The sequence below is a fragment of the Nyctereutes procyonoides genome, unplaced genomic scaffold, assembly GCF_905146905.1.
Source record: "Nyctereutes procyonoides isolate TBG_1078 unplaced genomic scaffold, NYPRO_anot_genome, whole genome shotgun sequence".
Classification (NCBI taxonomy): Eukaryota; Metazoa; Chordata; class Mammalia; order Carnivora; family Canidae; genus Nyctereutes; species Nyctereutes procyonoides.
Genome location: NW_026575126.1, coordinates 14,887,607 through 14,908,372, shown reverse-complemented (window position 1 = coordinate 14,908,372; position 20,766 = coordinate 14,887,607). Strand labels below are relative to the sequence as shown.

The 20,766-nt window shown below is 35.7% G+C and overlaps 1 protein-coding gene across 1 annotated transcript in view; it reads left to right on the top strand.

Moving 5' to 3' along the window:
* SYDE2 (synapse defective Rho GTPase homolog 2) overlaps window positions 1-20,766 on the top strand; it is a 47,632-nt gene that overhangs the window by 13,198 nt on the left and 13,668 nt on the right. Inside the window, 2 exon segments of the mRNA XM_055340944.1 lie at window positions 3,943-5,045; window positions 9,098-9,224. Of these exon segments, the coding sequence (XP_055196919.1) occupies window positions 3,943-5,045; window positions 9,098-9,224 (1,230 nt within the window).

Sequence of the window (20,766 nt, the reverse complement as noted above, 5' to 3'; positions counted from 1 at the left end):
GTTGGGCACTTAACTGAGTCAACCACCCAGGTGCCAAACAAAGGGAATATTTAGACAGTTTATCTACATGTCATCTTTTTTTGTTTTAGTTTGATCCTAAAGGTCACCTAAAGTGATGTTTTCTTTAGCAATATTAACAGAGCTGTTGAGAAATAGGCAAAAAGAATGGTTGAATTTTAAAATAATTTTCTGATCAAGAAATAGGAAAGCTTGAGTATATTTAACATAAGTGAGAATTTTTTTAATCATCCTAACTCATTTATGACTTGTTTTTATTGTCTTTTAAGTTCCATATGTATATGTATCTTTTATCTAGTTGCAATCACAGCATTCTGCCTTTGGTTTTTGATACTTTCCCTTGGTATCTTCGTCTTGTACTGTTATATATAGAATGACATTACCGTTTACTAATTTTATAGTATATTGGGACACCTGGGTGGCTCAGCAGTTGAGCGTCTGCCTTTGGCCCAGGGTGTGATCCTGGAGTCCTGGGATCGAGTCTCACATCGGGCTTCCTGCATGGAGCCTGCTTCTCCGAACTCTGCCTATGTCTCTGCCTCTCTCTCTGTGTCTCTCATGAATAAATAAATAAAATCTTTTAAAAAATTAAAAACTTCTAATTTTATAGTATATAATTAGGTTGATGTGTCCTAAACTATTTGGTTATGTTGTGTGTTAATAGATTGTTTCCACTATTAATAGAGTGATCTTTATCATGTTCTATTTTACTTCATTAGGATTAATTACTAGTGGCATTACTTGGGTTTTTATGGCTAGTAACTATTATATGTAATTCCTATAATATATATCCTAAAAGGTTTACCAGTTTACAAGCAACTAACAATTGGTTAATTAATTCATTTATTCAGTGAACATTCAGTTTCTGCTGTGTGCCAGCTACTGTTCTAGGTGCTGAAGGAGTGTGCCAATTTCACTTGATTCTAGCCTGGTCCATGAATTTATAGATTTTTGTTTTGTACTTTCCCTTTATAGCTAGTCTGTGATTTGATTAGTGTGATTTTGGTTTCATTTTAAGCATCTATTGAATTTGGTAATATTTCAGCTCTTGGGTTTTATAAAACAAAAAACAAAGCATTTTTATTTTTATTTTTTCCTAAGCATTTTTATTTTAATAGACTGGCTTATCTGTAGTAGAAATTGCTAGTTTACACAGTATTTCATTTTAATAATTAGTTAAGGAGTTAAGTAAGAAATATTTAATGCATGATGTGTAGAAAAAGTCAGAATGTTAAATTAACCCCTTAATAATGTAAAAAAACCCTAGAGCAATTTAATATACAGGGTAGCTTTTTAAGCCATGACAAAATAGATTGTAGACTAGAGCAGGACTCTGGTTACTATAGAATGTTTTAGGCCAGTAAACCAGTAGAATTGTACTACAATTTACAGTACAAGGGAATGCTTTGTCTAGTTTATCAAACACTCCGTTTCTTATTAGTTACTTACCAGAAAAGCCCAGCAGGCATACTTAAAATAGTCCTTTCTTTATAAAGAAACCACTTCTTTGTCATTAGGACACATAAAGAGGGGTGGAGGGAGAGTATATTAATATTTTAAAGAAAGATCATTTCATCTATTGGTTTTTGAAATGAATTAATACTTTTTGATCATTTTAATTATGAAATATATAGAGTAGCCTCTGATATTAGATCTTTGGAAGGAATAGTTAAAGTGTGAAAAATTAATTTAAATTTTAAATAATTTTCTTTTCTTTCTTTCTTTCTTTCTTTCTTTCTTTCTTTCTTTCTTTCTTTCTTTCTTTCTTTCTTTCTTTCTTTCCTTTCTTTCTTTCTTTCTGATTTTATTTATTTATTCATGAGAGACACAGAGAGAGAGACTGAGACACAGGCAGAGGGAGAAGCAGGCTCCACGCAGGGAGCCCGATGTGGGTTGATCCTGGGTCTCCAGGATCAGACCCTAGGCTGAAGGCTGCCCTAAACTGCTGAGCCACCAGGGCTGCCCCCTCCCCCCCCTTTTTTAAGGAGCTCTAGGCCCAACCCTGAGATCAAGAGCTGTGTGCTCTATTGACTGAACCAACCAGGCACTCCTAGATTGTTTCTTTAAAGGCATAGTTTAAACTTATATAATACCAGCTTTTAGAAGATATGTTCATTTTGCTTTATTAGTTTAAACACTTAAATAGGAAGTTTCAAATTTTAAAATAAAATTGATCAGGCTATACATTTTTTCAAAAAAAACTGGGGTATTAAAAAAATAAAAATAAAAAATAAAAACTGGGTTATTGAAAGTTTGAGGTTAAATAGAATATTTCAACTTTTTTTTTTTAAGATTTTATTTATTTATTCATGAGAGACAGAGAGAGAGAGAGGCAGAGACATAGGCAGAGGGAGAAGCAGGCTTCATGCAGGTAGCCCAACGTGGGACTTGATCCCGGGTCTCCAGGATCAGGCCATGGGCTGAAGGCGATGCTAAACTGCTGAGCCACCTGGGCTGCCCTATTTCTTTGTTTCTTTTAAAAACTTTTTACTTACACACTAAGACCAATAAAGCTATTTTTATGTGGAGAAGGATTAAAAAACATTTCAATGCTTTACTCTTCATGAAAACTGAAAATTGTAAGAAAACTTATTTATATCTCTGTACAGTCATTTTTAATATATTGAAATTGCAAGAAAAGGCCCTAAGTTAGCTTTTGAAGTTCTAGGGAGTTGTATATAAATAATATAAGAAATGTCTTTAGTTTTTGAAATTAATTAGCTTTATGATATTCAGTATTCAGTTATTCTCTTTTTAATTTTATTATCTTTTGAAAGATATTATTTATTTATTTGAGAGAGAACATGCACAAGCAGGGACAAAGAGACTTGGCACTGAGCACTGAGCTCAATGTGGGGCTCGATCTCATGACCCTAAGATCACAACCTGAACTGACATCAAGAGTTGGACACTCAGCTGACTGAGCCACCCAGGCACTCCTTAATATGCAGTTATTGTTGAATGACTGATTTCATTTTATATAATCTTCTGTGGTATGTTCTGATAGAACATTAGAATGAAGAAAGACTCTTCGTTGTCAAAATTATAAACTTGTTTGGTTTTTACATTTTTTATTTTATTTTACTTTTTAAATATTTTATTTATTTATTTATGAGAGACAGAGAGGCGGAGACATAGGCAAAGGGAGAAGCAGGCTCCCTGCAGGGAGCCTGATGTGGGACTCGATCCCAGAACTCTGGGATCATACCCTGAGCTGAAGGCAGACACTCAACCACTGAGCCACCCAGGCATCCCTAGTCCTGCTATGTGATAAAATTTAGTTTTTAGAGGATTATAAATAGAAGAAATATTCTTTTATTAGAGTAGGATTTCTTTTTTAAATTAGAGTAGGATATCTAAATAAACATATTAAAATAGGAAATATGTTAACATAAACATGTATTAATATGCCAAAATAAACCTATTAAAATAAGAACTCTTCCTTTTTTCCTCTGCTATCCACTGTTTATAGTCATAAAAGAACATATTGCTGTTATTATATTGCAGTGGGAAAGATTTAAAAGGAACCTCTATTACCCTTCCTCCAAACCTTTAGAATAGAAAAGCAGATGGAGAGGGAGATGCTCTTTTCCACTGAAAGCCATTTGGAAATCCTTTTTTTTTTTTTTTTTTTAAGATTTTATTTTTAAGTAAGTTCTACATCCAACATGGGGCTCAAACTTAGCACACTGAGATCAAGAGTTGCATGCTCCACCAAATGAGCTATCTGGGCAGCCTTGGAAGTCCTTGATACCCTTTTTAAAGGTGATAATGGAGATTTACCTAAACTTGTAACTAAATCTCCCCAATGAGATGAAACAAGTGAAAAATTTCTATCCATATGAGAGATTGATCAGTTGATGATTTATAAAGTAGAAATCAAAACATATCACCTTATAATATCTTTTTTTTTTTTTTTTTAAGGTCCTGGGATCCTAGCTGCTACATATAAGAATGAATTGGGAGTTACAGAACCACCTTCTCCAAGCCCTAGCCCTGTGAAAAAAAGTAGTTCAATTAACTGGTCTTTCCCAGATAAAATAAAATCTCCACGAACTGTGAGGAAACTTTCCATGAAAATGAAAAGATTGCCAGAACTTAGCCGAAAGCTGAGCGTTAAAGGAACTTTGAATCATATGAACAGTCCAGATAATACTCCTTCCTTGTCTAAATGTAACTGTCAAGAAACTCATCATACTGATATCCTACCTGCTGGGAATACAACCACAGCTGCTAAGAGGAATGTTATAAGTCGGTACCATCTGGATACCAGCGTATCTTCTCAGCATAACTACCAGAAGAAAACATTTATCAGTTCTAAGTATTCGTGCAAAGGTGGTTATCTCAGTGATGGAGATTCGCCTGAACTTATAACTAAATCTAGCAAACATGGATCTGAAAACAAATTTGGAAAGGGAAAAGAAATAATTCCAAATAGTTGTACTAAGAGTGAAATAGACATTGATGCTTTTAGACATTATAGTTTTTCTGATCAACCTAAGTGTTCACAGTACATATCTGGGCTCATGAGTGTGCATTTCTATGGTGCTGAGGATTTAAAACCACCACGGATAGATTCAAAAGATGTCTTCTGTGCGATTCAGGTAGATTCAGTAAACAAAGCAAGAACAGCTTTGCTCACATGTCGGACAACATTTTTAGACATGGATCATACTTTCAACATAGAAATTGAAAATGCACAGCATTTGAAATTAGTAGTATTCAGCTGGGAACCGACTCCAAGAAAAAATCGAGTGTGTTGTCACGGAACTGTTGTTCTCCCTACCTTATTCAGGGTGACAAAGACACATCAGTTGGCTGTCAAACTTGAGCCTAGAGGTCTTATTTATGTGAAAGTGACTCTTCTGGAACAGTGGGAGAATTCTCTTCATGGACTGGTTGTAAATCGAGAACCAGTAATATTTGGTGTTGATATTCGAAAAGTTGTAGAGAAAGAAAATGTAGGACTGATGGTGCCACTCCTGATACAAAAATGTATTATGGAAATTGAAAAGAGAGGCTGTCAGGTATTATATCACTCTTTCTCTACTATCTCCTTATCTATTTACCTATGTTAATTAAACTTATAGTAAGTCTTAGGGGAAGGAATTCAAGGCAAGGTTAAAAAAAATGCAAGTTAGACATTTTCTCATTCCTTGTTTTTATTTTTATTCCATTACTGTTTGGGGTATAATTCATACTTTCATAAATTGTATTGTTCCACAGTTTATGTTGTGATGCAGAGCTGCATGGGCCTTATACCTACATATCAGGATTGCTTTATAATAGCATTCCTAGGAAGAGCCAGAGCTAATGATAGGCAAAGACTAATTTCATTTAAGGAATGTTTCTGCATGGTTTGACATTCCTATGGTACAAAATTCCAACAGTGAATTTCAAAACCCTGCTTTACTCCTAAAACTAACTCCCTGCCCTTATTCCCTATTGTTCCTCATCCCACTTTTCAGGAAATGTAAGCTTATTTGTCTCTGAGCTTTGGGATCGCATGTAGGATGAGGAGAGGTACTACTAATAAGCTGTCTCATTCTCTTTTCCTTTTAAATAAGAAGGTTAAATAAATAAGATAAAAGCAACCCATGAAAACAAACAAAAATACTGGTGTTATATGTAACCAGATATGTAATATTAACTAGTTAGTAGTCCTTATCATTCTTTATTTTCGTTAATTCATGAGGACTATGACAGTGAGAAACAGAATATCAGTGAGGATATTATTCTGAGGTACAAGTAATTGTTGAATTAAAAAATTAAGCATAAAATTAGATGTTTTGAGGTATTTATGCCTTAGTCCTATGACCATTTATGACAATTATTAAAAACATCAAGGGTAAATATCACCAACACTGAACTGTGATTTTTTTATATGTAGAAAAGATTTTAAAATAACTCCCCTTGAACCTGATGTGGAAACTACAGAAACAGCATAAATAAGTTAGCGGGGGTTTGTATTAAGATGTAGGAAATGGGTACTGGTTTCTCCCTCATTATTAATTAGCTATGTGATGTTGGGCAAATCACTTCATCTCTGTGGGTCTTACCTGCTTATATCTCCAAAAATAAAGTAGCTTCCCGAAGGTGAGAGGTAGGACATCTGAACTTTTAAAAACTCATCTCAGATATATTATTCAGATTGAGTTTATGTTATTTATATGAGATTGAGGCCGTTAGTTTCCAAACTGTGGTCCAGTTACTTTTTCTTAAGGCTCTCTGTTTTTCTCCCTTTTTTTTAAGGCAGCACGTTGAGAGGTCAGAGATTACACAGAATTTAAAGCTAATTGTTAAACAGAAACTTTTACAATTGAATATTAAAATAAGTACCTCAAATAGCACTGTACATTTATGGTCTCTTTTCCAAACTATTTTATAAAGAATGGATATGTAAGACTTGTACCTTGTTTTAAAAACTCAGAGAACATTTTTAGCAGTGCTTTTTATTTCCCTACTTAACGTTTAGAAATATCTATTTTATTTTATTTTTAAAAGATTTTATTTATTTATCCATGAGAGACACAGAGAGGCAGAGGGAAAAGGGCTTCCCTGCGGGGAGCCCAATGTGACACTAGATCCCGGGACCCCGAGGTCACGCCCTTAGCCAAAGGCAGATGGTCAACCGCTGAGCCAACCAGGCATCCCTACTTCAAGTGTTTGATTTCAGAAGTCAGCCTCTGAAGTTAGGGATAATATTCTAAAGTGTCCTTTCCTTGAAATACCTATATTAGGTCTCTGTATTCCTTTATTCACTTTTTGGGATAACATGTTCCATTAATTTATTACTTACTACTGAAGTATTAGCTTTCTTTATTCTAGGTTCATCTCCATTTCAAGTTCAAGGGCATACATCTCTATTATGGAATTTTGTGACAATCCAGTATGCCTACACCAGAAAGGCTCTACTCAAGTTATTTTCTTCTAATGTGATAGCATTTTCTTTGATCCTGCTTAATATTTTAGTTTTATTTTCTGGATCATCTATGGTGCTCCCATGTCTTGTGAGATGTGACCAGCATAGGAAGTGCTATTCTCAATGTGAATGAACTATCAATGTGGATAAGAGTAGGAAATTCCCTTCTCAGTACATTCACTCCTTAGTTTCCCATATTATGTTAATCCTTTTGAATGTAAGCAGCACCTTGTATTACCTTCTCTTAGAAATAGTTGCAGGTTCCTGGGGCACCTGGGTGGCCCAATTAAGCGTCTGACTCTTGAATTCAGCTCAGGTCATGCTATCAAGGGTCATAAGGTCGACATGTTCCACTTTGGGCTCCACACTCAATGAGAAGTCTGCTTCTCTCCTTCTCCCTTTCCCTCTGCCCCTTGCCTTACCCACGTGCACGCACTTTCTTTCTCTCAAATAAATAAATAAATAAATAAATCTTTAAAAAGTTGTAGGTTTCTTACTATATTCCAATTAATACTTAATAGCTTATCTCATATTTTGGATAACATTTCTCTGTATCTATTAGTGACACTTTCCTATATCGAGACACACTTTCTGTATTCTATCAGTTATTTATTGACTTAGGGAGGTTTGTGTCATAAGTACACCTGGAAATTTCATTTGTGTACTCCTTCTCTTAGGTTGTTTATAAGATTTTTTTTTTAAATTTTTATTTATTTATGATAGTCACACAGAGAGAGAGAGGGGCAGAGACACAGGCAGAGGGAGAAGCAGGCTCCATGCGCCGGGAGCCCGACGTGGGATTCGATCCCGGGTCTCCAGGATCACGCCCTGGGCCAAAAGCAGGCGCCAAACCGCTGCGCCACCCAGGGATCCCTGTTTATAAGATTTTAAAGTGATTTCTAGTTCAAATCATTGGGGATCTTCATTGTTTTTACTTTATTTCTGTCTTGAAATAATTTCTTTATAACTTCCTTCAAAAAAAAAAAAACTTCCTTCAATTCAAGTGATTCAACTTCCTAGTGTTTGATGTGGAAGTATAGTTGACAATCATTTATTTATTTTTTTGGTCTTCTTGAAGGTTTAAAAAACAAACTCTGATTGCTTAATCAGACATGTTTTCTCTTTATAGATACCATGTTGATTTCCTCTCAGTGAATTTATAGTGAACTTCCTAAGACTTAATATTTTATATCCTGTTTAAGCTAACAATGTTTAAAGTATAAATCTTTTTAGTGTAGTTTGAGGGGAGGATGGGTGATATCTGTGCCTCTTATATATATTTTGAGCTAAAGGTTTTATTTTACCTTTAATATATTATCTTAATTGAATTTCCTTCATCACTTTATAGTCAGTTAACTTCGTAAGTTAAAAAAAATTCCAGGATTGCTTTTATTTCTTTCCTAGAATCTTTTTTTTTTTTTTCTAAAAGGGTAACTTCAAATAGGATACTGGAATCGTATTTCAACTATATGGTTTTTTTATGGATAAATAAGCTGAGATTAATAGAGATTAAATAGCTCACCCAAAGTCACTAAGCAAGGAGTGATAGAGTGGGGCTTTATGGAATCCACGAAACCCTTGTTTGACCACTGTGCCACACTTCTTCAGTTTAGAGCAAAAGATGTGAAATGATACAATTTTAGGGCATGGAGATATTGGTTGAGCACATAAAACTAAAGTGAAGGGCTTGTATCTTAAGATAGCTAGCACTACCGAACTCATAGCATATTCTTTTTTTTTTTAATATTTTATTTATTTATTATGAGAGACACACAGAGAGAGAGAGAGAGGCAGAGACAGGCAGAGGGAGAAGCAGGCTCCATGCAGGGAGCCCGATGTGGGACTGGATCCCGGGACCCAGGTTCACGCCCTGAGCCAGAAGGCAGACGCTTAACCACTGAGCCACCCAGGTGTCCCATATTCTTTGTTTTTTTTTTTTTCCATATTCTTTGAATTTAAATGTAAGAATAGAATGTTTTTATTCAACTGATGAATATAGTCTACCAATTTCAAAATTTCAAAAGCTGTTTGAGATATTTTTAATGAAATGTTATCAGAATATATTTGATTACCAATTTCATGTGACTTACACATTTTGTGCTATTATATTTTCTCTTTATCAAATTTATCATAATGTGGCTATAATTTTATTTCTAGGTGGTAGGCCTATACCGATTATGTGGTTCGGCAGCAGTCAAGAAAGAACTTCGAGAGGCTTTTGAGAGAGATAGCAAAGCTGTTGGTCTCTGTGAAAACCAGTACCCAGATATAAATGTAATAACAGGTAATAAATACTTTTTATTCTACGTATACATTCTGGAAAGACAATATATGTAGGAAAAGGAATTGAAATACTGTTTTGTAGCCTAAATTTTTTAAAGATTTTATTTACTTGAGAGAGCATGTGTGAGAGAGAGAGTGAAAGCAGGGGGAGGGGCAGAAGGAAAGGGAGAAGCCAACTCCCCGTTGAGCAGGGAGCCTGATATGGGACTCTATCCCAGGACCCTGGCGTCATGACATGAGCCAAAGGTAGACGCTTAACCAACTGAGCCACCCAGGCACCCTTGTAGCCTGAATTTAATTGGGTTTTATTCTGAAGTCTTATTTTCCTTCCTCACAAACATTACTGTGGGGATGATACTTTCTGTGGGGAGGTACCAAGTTATTGTCCCTATCCTCAAACAGCCAACAAATATTGGAGGTAGGGGGAAGGGGAGGAGTAGTGATGGAAGTAAAACTTACATTAAATTAGCCATACTAGGTAGCAAAAGAAAAAGGCTACATTTTCTTCATATGGGGATAAATAAAACACCATTAGAGTTCAGTTTGATTGAAACATAGGTCATGTAAAGGGCATTGAGTATCTGGGTAGAGAATTCAGATTTATTTAGTAGGCAGATGGAACCCATCAAAGATTTTTTTAAAAAATATTTTATTTATTTATTCATGAGAGACACACACACACACAGAGGCAGAGACACAGGCAGAGGGAGAAGCAGGCTCCCTGCAGGGAGCCCAATGCAGGACTCAATCCCAGGACTCCAGGATTATGCCCTGAGCCGAAGGCAGACGCTTAACAGCTGAGCCACCAAGGCGTGCCCCCATCAAAGATTTTTGAGCATGGGAGTGAAATCTTCAGAGATAATCTTCTAATCTGGCAACTCTATGTGATGGATTGGAATTAGAAGAAGCCAGAAGACAGAAAACCAGTTAGGAGGCCTTGGCAGTGGTCCCAGCAAAGAGATAAGGAATGCTGAAGGAGTCTCAAAGCAGTAACAACAGGAAGGAATAGAATTGAAAGGATATGAAGAAAGAGAGGGGCAGATAAGCATGACTTGGACACCTGGTTGATTGGATACCATTTGCAGAAAAAGCTGAGAGGAGAGCTAATGCTTTTGGTGGAGAAATATAAAAAAAGATTATGAATTGGGTTTCTTTTCAAATATATATTGAATTTGAGGTACTAGTAGGAGATCTATGTGAATATGTCAGGCAAAATAGAAAGTATAGCTAAGGAGAGGGTTTAGTAAAATTTACCAAATGGTGAATATAATCCAATGTATAACATTGAACATATACTTCCAGTACTCCAGAGACATGGGGGAAGAAAATGGGAACGTGAGGGTCATTGACCTATAGTTGTAATTAATGCTTTGTGATTGTCCATAAAGTTTGAAAAGACAAGGACTTTGAGGATCTACAAACTTCGGAGGCATGCAAAGAAAGAAGATTCAGCTAAAGAGACTGAGAGGAATGTTAGAAAGTTTGATATTCAAAAGACAACGGAGTTTAAGGCAAGGTATGAGGCAGTCATTTGATGGAGAGATCATATAAGATGTGAACAGAAATAAGGCCTTTGAATTTGGCCATTATAGGATTATTCATAACCAATAGATATCTTCAGGGACTATTGGCTTATAATTCCATGTTTGTTTTTGTTGTTGTTTTTATTAGCAAAGTTTTGAAGCATATACAAAAGTAGAGAGAATATTATGATAAACTCTCTTTTTCCATCACCTGGCTTCCATAATCAACACATGACCAAACCTGTTTTCTTTAATACCCCTCATTTGATTCTCACCTAGACATGGATTATTTTGAAGTGTATCTTGGATATCATATCCATTCACCTATAGATGCTTTGGTATGTATCTGCAGCTCTTCTGTGTTATTTTGATAGTTCTCTCTACTGTTAACTACCATTTTTTTCATGCTGTAATATTGTTTGTTTATCTTTCTACTTTGATTTCTTATTTCATGTGCAATTACTTGGTGAGGAGAGAATTTGAAGAAAGTTCAACTTTCCCATATTAAACAGATTTTGTTGGTTGGAATTCTTTAAAACTTACTTTTAGGATTGGCGCTTTTTTTTTTTTTTTTTTTTTTAATTCATGAGAGATACAGAGAGAGAGAGAGGCAGAGACACAGGCAGAGGGAGAAGCAGGCTCCATGCAGGGAGCCCGACGTGGGACTTGATCCTGGGTCTCCAGGATCACACCCTGGGCTACAGACGGCACTAAACCGCTGCACTACCGGGGCTGCCCGGATTAGGGCTTTTTATAACAGTTGAGATTCTCAATCTCTGAACTCTGAATGACTGTATTTTCATAGTACTTAATATATACTCTTAGATAATTAAAACTTTGATACTATTTTAAAAGAGACAGCAAAACCAAGGCATTTTTTCTTTCTTATAAATTTTAGCAAATCAGAAATAATGGATGCTTTTATTTTTTTTAAAGGAAGAAAGTTTATTCTACACACACAAAATGGATCATGTCTACAAAAAAAGTAGAATTTTCCCTTTAATAATATGTAATTATAATCAGCAAAGAACCCATTTTATGAATTCATTAAAGGGAGATTTTATAAATAGCAATTCCCAGGAAATTACACTCTATAACCAAATGTAATGAGATTTTGTCTTGGTAAAGCATTATCTTAGAAATAAATCGTGTCAAATATATACAAATTAAAAAGATGAATCATGTGGTTTAGTTTGATTATTTGCTATAAAACAGATCCTTAAAAGTTTGTAGCATGTGCAGGTGATATGACTAATAGGCCAATGAATATTAGATTTATAGCATTCTTCTCTAAAATTGAGAGTGTTCATAATTTATGAACTGGGTATTTTTTGGCTCTATTCTTTGTACTCTTCCATTTCTGGAAAGCTTTGTACTCTTCCGTTTCTGGAAAGCTCTTCCATTTTTTGGTTTTGGGTTAAAAGATTTATTTATTTTAGAGAGACAGTGTGGAAGGGAGGGGCAGCAGGAGAGTGGGGAAAGAATCCAAAGCAGATTCCACACCAGGTGTGGAGCCCAACACAGGGTTTGATCCCAGGATCCTAAGATCACTATGCGAGCCAAAACCAAGAGTTGGACGTTTAACTGACTATGCCACCCAGGGGCCCCAGGAAAGTTGTTTTTATTTATTTTTTTTTTTTAATTTTTTTTTTTTTTAATTTTTATTTATTTATGATAGGCACACAGTGAGAGAGAGAGAGGCAGAGACACAGGCAGAGGGAGAAGCAGGCTCCATGCACCGGGAGCCCGACGTGGGATTCGATCCCGGGTCTCCAGGATCGCGCCCTGGGCCAAAGGCAGGCGCTAAACCGCTGCGCCACCCAGGGATCCCGGAAAGTTGTTTTTAAAGAGAACCTAGAGATATTTTCTTTCTTGATAAAGAGCCAATGAAATGATTCAAAATTATCTGAGAAATATCACTGGAATTACAATAAGTTAAACACAAGGTCTCATTGTGTCTCAAAAGAAAGGATATTGATTTGGGGAATTGGCCAGTAATGATGTTGCCTCATGTGTTTATTCCCTATGAGCTCACATTTCTAAGTAAACTTAGAAATATAATTTACAGTTCAGTAGTTTTTTAAAAATGAGCTATTAATAAAGTGAGTGATAGAGTTTACCCACAGTTTAATGTGTTCTTTGTAGTTGCTCCAGACAAACCAGATTTTTCAATGAAGTGCAAAATTTAAGGTACGAAATCTATTCATGATTGTTTATGGGGCTTATTTATTAAAGGAACAATAATTTAGAAAAGTAAAAATATCATTTAGTGCTTAGAAAATTTTTCTCCTGCAGAGAAAAATTCAATTTGAATGTGTTTGCCCTATGTATAATTGACTTCATATTGCAGTATTATACCACCGAGATCTAAGTTCAAAATGTTTATTTGACCATGACTTTTCTGATTTTAATTCTTTTTAAATTATTCATTCTTTTATTTTCCCTGAAAAGAAAACTTGATCAGAAATAAACACCAAATTATCTTTAAAACATTAATAATTTTCTTCATTTATGCATATTAAATATACATTTTCCCTACCATATGTATTATATGTTCTCTAGTCTCTGGCACATTAACTTTCAAATTATTTGCTCTTGTCTTTGTTGTTCTTTCATTCTTTTCTTGATTTTATATTTCTTCATGAAAGACACACACACACAGAGGCAGAGACATAGGCAGAGGGAGAATCAGGCTCCAAGAGGGGAGCTTGATGTGGAACTCTATCCCAGGACCCCAGGATCACAACCTGAGCCAAAGGCAGATGCTCAGCCACTGAGCCACCCATGGGTCCCTATTTCTGTTTTTATTTTTTTTTTAACCTGGATTGAACATAGACCTGTAAACTATAAAAACACTAAAGAATGAAGAACATTGAGGAATGGTCATAGATTTAGCAATTGAAATAAACTGAGGCAGTGAGAGCCATTTGATCTGAATAACATCTATAGAGTGTGACCAAAATAAGCAGGAAGTTCAGAAAGAGTAAGTGAGGTAGAGTGGGGTAGATGAATGGATTTAAAAAATTAATTTATAACATTAACTTGCAGAAATGTCAGTGATTCTACGTTCGAATATATCTACTCTAATGTATCTTTATTATCCATAGAAGTTTCACCTGGGAAAGAATGACTCTCACAGCCCTGTACTATTTTCAGTATTCGGGTTCTGCTGAGTTAAATTTTTGCGATCATGGGTACTGATAGAGGACGGAGGCACTTTCTCGGGGGACAGTGTCTCACTTGAAGAGTGAGGTTATTTAGTATATTAATCTTCATAGTCCTGCAGTTGCTAGTAGAAAAATGGTATCCATCTATCTATCATATACTGAATGCTTACTATATGTCAGACACTTTGCTAAGGCATTTGGAATACAACAATGTGTAAGAGATAATGTCCCCTCTCAAGAATACTAGTCTAAGGGGAAAGATAACTGATTATAATATATGAGCAGGAACACTTAACTTATTGTGGGAAAATTAGGGAAAACTTGCTGGGAAAGGTGACTCAGCTAACTTTAAGAAGGTGAACTGATTTAGCCACAGGGGTTGGAGGAGAGCAATTTATTAGCAGAAACTTGGAGATGGAAAACTACATGACTTGTAGTACTTGTTAAAGAGGAAAGCACCAGGCAGGGGAGTAGTGGGAGATGGCTGGAATGCTCTCTCACACTGGAACCCAGACCTGGCAATGAGTGTCATTTGGAAACAGCAGAGTTAGAACATGATCATTTTCATTTCTCTCTCTCTCTTTTTAAGATTTTATTTATTTATTCATGAGAGACACACAGAGGCAGAGACATAGGAAGAGAGAGGAGAAGCAGGCTCCATGCAGAGAGCCCAATGCAGGACTTGATCCCGGGACTCTGGGATCACGTCCTGAGCCAAAGGCAGACGCTTAACCACTGAGCCACCCAGGCATCCCTCTCTCTTTCTCCTTCCTCCTTCCCTTCCTTCCAGGTTAGTTGGATGAGTTTCCATGTACTAGGGTTTTTTTTTTTTTTAAGATTTTATTTATTCATGAGTGCCACAGAGAGAGAGAGGCAGAGACATAGGCAGAGGGAGAAGCAGGCTCCAATGTAGGACTCGATCCCAGGACACCAGGATCACCCCCTGAGACAAAGGCAGACACTCAGTTGCTGAACCACCCAGGTATCTCCCATGTACTAGGTTTTATAATAGCACTTCTACACATTAAAGACATATCGGTAGCTAGGAGGGCTAAAAAAAATATAAGGAGATGGTGATCTATAAATTCTTTGAGGTGAATATGTGTAATTCTATAGTGACTTTTAAAAAATTATTCTTGTGTATTTAATAAAAAGACTTTAAAAAATTGTTCATTTGTGTTGTAGTCCTAAAGGGTAAATACTGAGAGATTATTTGTTTTGTTTTGTTCTCCAAATCAGAACCAGAGTTTTAAACCTAATACTGTATATTCCTGAGGTACTGGTATGATGGTGGCTATAGAAATCAAAGTAAGAAACCCAAAGGAGAAGAGGAGTCTACGCATAGGAATAACTAGAATCCACTTAATCACTTATCCTTCCCTATCTGAAATTAATTGGTTTATTTACTAAATATTTATTGAACATTTACTATATGCCAGGAATTCTTTTAGGCACCAGGGACAAATAAACGAGATGAACAGTATCTCAGTCCTTATATGTGTATTCTAGTGGGGGAAGAGAATCAGTAATCAAGCTAATGAATAGTAAGATATAGTAACTTATGAGTGATAAGTAGGACAGTGGGAATGATACTGATTGGAGGTAGTAGCTTGGTGAATTCCATGGGTAGGGGTTCAGAAAAGAAAGTTCATCTGAGAAGTGCCTTTTGAGCTAAGATCTGTATGAAACAGAGTTAACCACTGGAAGATCTGGGGCCAGAGTTCTAGGTAGAGAGAACATTGATTTTGCAAATTGAGAATTAATAAAATACAGGTACTACAAACCAGTCTTTGAAAGGTAGAAGTAGTTTTAGTTATTAGAGTGCTCTGTGTGTGTGTGTGTGTGTATGTGTATATGTGTAATGATACCTATTATTCTATCATGGAAATGAGTAGAATTTTCCTGTGGAGTTAGTCCTTGTGCCTGAATGAAAGTGAAAGGCATATGGTTTCATAGTATCTACTACAGAGCAACTTAAGAGATATAGCCAGATCCAGTTCTTTATTTACATATATTTGCCTGCATTTTCTTCAGGTACATGATAAAAGTTTCACTGTGTTGGGCTAAATAAATTTCTTCATGTAAGTTGTTCCGGTGTCTCCTTTTACTAGTTCCTATGGCAGGAGAGATTGTCACCACAAACTTAGTATCTTAAAGTTTTTATGTCCCCAGAATATTTGAAAGATGTTAAGAAGTCTGTCACTAAGTTTTTGGGATAAGGTCATATAGCTAATTTCTAGATTGATGGGTAGTTACATAGTATATGTCACAACCTAGCATAAATAACTCTTCTCTGTATCATTTTATGAAATCTTTTGATTATTTTTCCAATTAAATTATTTTTCCAATTAACTCTTTGTCTACATATAAAAAAAGGAGCTATAACTTTTACTTCATTGAACATAATGTATATTGAGCATTCTTTAAGTGCTTAGTATTTGTTAGTAATAATTCTCCCTTATTTGCCCTCAAATTAATAGTGAAGTAAGTAATCTTGAACTTGGATTAATTTAAAATTCCATTTATATTAATGGTTGTTTTTAGTATGTTAATTATGTAAAGGATAATGGTATTTGAAATATGTATTTAACTAAGCTATAAAGTTATCTTTTCTGGAGATCTTTTAGGTTTTAATTTAATTGCTTTATAGGGTGAGTCTCAAACTACTAGGGCATTAAATTTTGTTAGGACTAACAAGTCTTGCTTTGTCAAGGACACATATGGAATTTTTTTTTTTAAATCATGCCCTAGAGGGTTAGTAGTGTATTTGGCAACTACAGGAAATTGCATTTTCATTAACTGTAACTCAGTTGTGCTCTTTACACCAAATATTGCTATTCATTGTAGACAGACTGCAAAACTAATGATGGTAGTGAAAAAAAAATCACATATAAATTAAGGAATGGGAATAAACAAGTACCATGTCTGCTGTGTACAAAATACTTTTTCATCAGTGTACATCTAACATGTATTGATCTATCAATCTTTATATATCATATTTCTTCATATATGTTAAGGAAGAAATTTGGTCATTATTATCTTGGTTTACAAATGCTATTTCCAGATTGTTATCTTTTTTTTTTTTTTCACTGTTGAGTAGTTCATCTGAGGAATAAAGCTCTCTTGAGGCTTATGACACCACCACCTCTATCTTCCGTATTTAACATCGTCTGCAGAACTCTTGGGCATTACCATTTATTCACTGAACACTTTGAGATCTCACCAGTGATTATGTTTCTAACTGAAGTCCTGCCTTTGTCCTAAGTGATTTTTTTTTAAAGATTTTATTTATTTATTTATTCATGAGAGACAGAGAGAGAGAAGCACGGACACAGGCAGAGGGAGAAGCAGGCTCCATGCAGGGAGCCTGACGTGGGACTCGATCCCCGGTCTCCAGGATCAGGCCCTGGGCGGAAGGTGGCGCTAAACCGCTGAGCCACCCAGGCTGCCCCGTCCTAAGTAATTTTAATATGCAAATGACCCATCCAGAATCTATTTGTTAAGACTGTTCTTTTTCCATTGAATTGTATAGAAATACAGTTGATTTTTACATATTTATATTGTGCTTTGCTAAACTCATTTATTAGTTCTATTAGTTTTTTAGTAGATTCCTTAGGATTTTCTATATATGAGATTAGGTTGTCTACAAATAGAGATAATTTTACTTCTCTCTTTCCAAGATGGATTCTTCTTATTTCTTTTTCTTGTCTAGTTGCCCTGGCTAGAAATTGCAATATATTTTGAACAGCAGTAGCAAGAGTGAACATCCTTATCTTGTTAGGAGGAAAGCATTCAGTTTTTGCCATTTTTTATGATGTCAACTGAATTTTTCATAGATCCCCTTTAGCAAGTTGAGGAAATTCCCTCCTCTTCCAAGTTTATTGGATGCTTTTATCATGAAAGTGTGTTGGATTTCATTCAGTGACTTTTATGAGTCTATTGAAATGATCATGTGGTTTATGTCCTTTATTTTATTGATATATTACAATAATTGGTTTTCAGATGTTAAGCCAACCCTTGCATTCCTGAGATTAATCTCACTTAGTCATGATGTATATTCCTCCTTTTTCTCCTCCTCCTTCTCTCCTTTTCCTCCTCCTTCTTCCTCTCTTCCTCTTCTTCCTTCTTTTTAAAAATATATTGCTGGACTTAGTGTGCTAGCATTTTGTTGAGATATCTTGTGTCTGTATTCCTAAATGATACTGGTCTGTAGTTTTGTGATGTCTTTGTCTGGTTATGGGATCAGGATAATGTTGGCCTTTCTACTCTGATCTTTATTTATTATTTTTTAAAAGATTTTATTCATTTATTCATGAGAGAGGCAGAGACACAGGCAAAGGGAGAAGCAGACTCCCCGCAGGATCATGCCCTGAGCCCAAGGCAGAAGCTTAACAACCACTGAGCCACCCAGGTGTCCTTACTCTGATCTTTATATTTTCCTTTCTTCTATTCACTTTGAGTATAATTTGGTCCTTCCCCCCCCCCTACTTAAGATAGAAACTGAAGCCATTGATTTGGGACGTTCTCAGTAGAAATCAATCTTCTAACATAGACCCTTAATGCTACAGATTTCCCTCTAAATTCTGTTTTAACCTCATCTCACAAATTTTGATGTGTTGCGTTTTCATTTTCAGTTAGTTCAAGCACTCTCTGATTTCCCTTTTTCTTTTCTTTGATTCATGGGTTATTTAGAAGTATGTTAGTTTGTGTCAAAATATTTAGGGAGTTTTCCAGATTTTTAAAATTCTTAATTTCTCATTTAATTCCATTATAATCATAGCACATACTTAATGTGATTTGAATCTTTTTGTTCTTAAACTTATTTTAAGGTCAAAGATATACACTTCTGTGGTAAATGTTTTCTTTTGAACCCTTGAGAAGAATATGCGTTCTGGTGTTTTGGAATGTAATATGCTATAATTACCAATGTAGTCAAGTTGATTAATAATGTTCCAATCCTCCGTGTCTTTATGTGTTTTTTTTCTTCTTGTTAAGAGAGGCGTGTTGAAATCTTCAACTATGATTGTGGTGTTGACTCATCCATCCTCTACCTCCCCCTTTGCTTTAAAGACTTCAATTACACATATATTAGGTCACTCGTGTTTGTTTTACAGCTCACCGATATTCTACTCATTTTTTTTCCAGTCTTTTAAAAAAAATCTCTTTAATTTTAGATTATTTCTATTGCTAGGTCTTCAAGTCATTAATCTTCTCTGCTAAAATTAATTCCATCCATTGTATTTTATTTTATTTTATTTATTTTATTTTTTTATTTATTTATGATAGTCACAGAGAGAGAGAGAGAGAGGCAGAGACACAGGCAGAGGGAGAAGCAGGCTCCATGCACCGGGAGCCTGATGTGGGATTCGATCCTGGGTCTCCAGGATCACGCCCTGGGCCAAAGGCAGGCGCCAAACCGCTGCGCCACCCAGGGATCCCAATCCATTGTATTTTAAACCACTGATATTTTAGTTTTCACTATTAGAAATTTGATCTTTTTTTTATACCTTCTGTGTCTCTACTTAACATGTAGAGTCTTTCTTCTAGCTTCTTGAATGCATGAGATACCATTTAATAACTGTTTTGATGTCCATGTCTACTAATTCTATCATCTGTGTCATTTCTGAGTTGCTTCGCAATTGGTTTTCTCCTTGTTATAGTTCATATTTGCCTACTTCTTTATATACATGGTAACTTTTTGTTGGATGTCAGATTGTGAATTTTATCTTCTTGGTTGCTAGATATATATATATTTTATCCTTTTAGATGCTTCTAGGCTTTGTTCTGGTATACTAGGTAAGTTACTTGGGAACAGTTTGATTCTTTTTTGATTGTGCTTATAAGTAGAATGAGAGCAGCTTTTAATAAGGCTTCTCTTTTTCTATTTCTTTGATTCACTACTAAAACAAAACCCTTCTGTGTACTCATATTAGTTTCCTGTGGCTGCTGTAACCAAGTGCCATAAGGTAGCTGGTTAAAATAATAGGAATTTATTGCCTCATGGTTCTGGAGGCTGGAAGTCCAAAATTAAGATGTCAATAGGGCCTTGCTCCCTCTGAAGGCTGTAGAGAAAGTCTTCCTTGCTTCATCATAGCTTTTGGTGATTTGCTGGCAATCTTTGGCACTCCTTGTTTTATAGATGCATCACTCTAATCCTCTGTCTTCACAAGGTGTTCTCTTCATGCTTCTTCATGTCCTCTTCCCTCTACGTATGTCTGTCTCTGTGTCCAAATTCCGTTTTATAAGAACACCAGTCATATTGTATTAGGACCTGCCCTAATGACCCCATTTTAATGTGATTATCTCTATAAAGATCCAAACAAGATCACATTTTGAGATACTGTGGACTAAGACTTAAATATAGGGTTTTTTTGTGTGGGGGAGACATAATCAACCCATAACAGTACTGTACCCAAATCCCATGAGTTATGAAGTTTTTCACTTTGGTTGCTCAGAACAGGAGCTATTGCCTGCCAGTGTAAGCTTCTGAAGTTGTTTCCTCTAATCTTTGTGGGCGGTTAGTTTCCTCACCTGCACGTGCTAATCAGTACTCAGAGACTCGGGGAGTCTTGGAAATCTCTAGCATTTTTTCTGGGCAGCTGTCTACTCTCTAATACTTTGTTCTTCAAGCTCTAGCTGCTTTGATCTCCTTAGACTTCTAGTTTCCTCTCCTCAAATTAGCTAGACCTGCTAGTTATTGTGTTTGTACCTTCTCACTGTGACCTGGAAAGGCTTTCCAGGCAGTAAGCTGAGGCAATTTTGGGCATATCTCATTAGTTTCCCATCCCTTAGGGATCATATCCTTCTATGCCTGATGTCCAATGTGTTGAACGTAGTTTTTTTTTTTTCCATA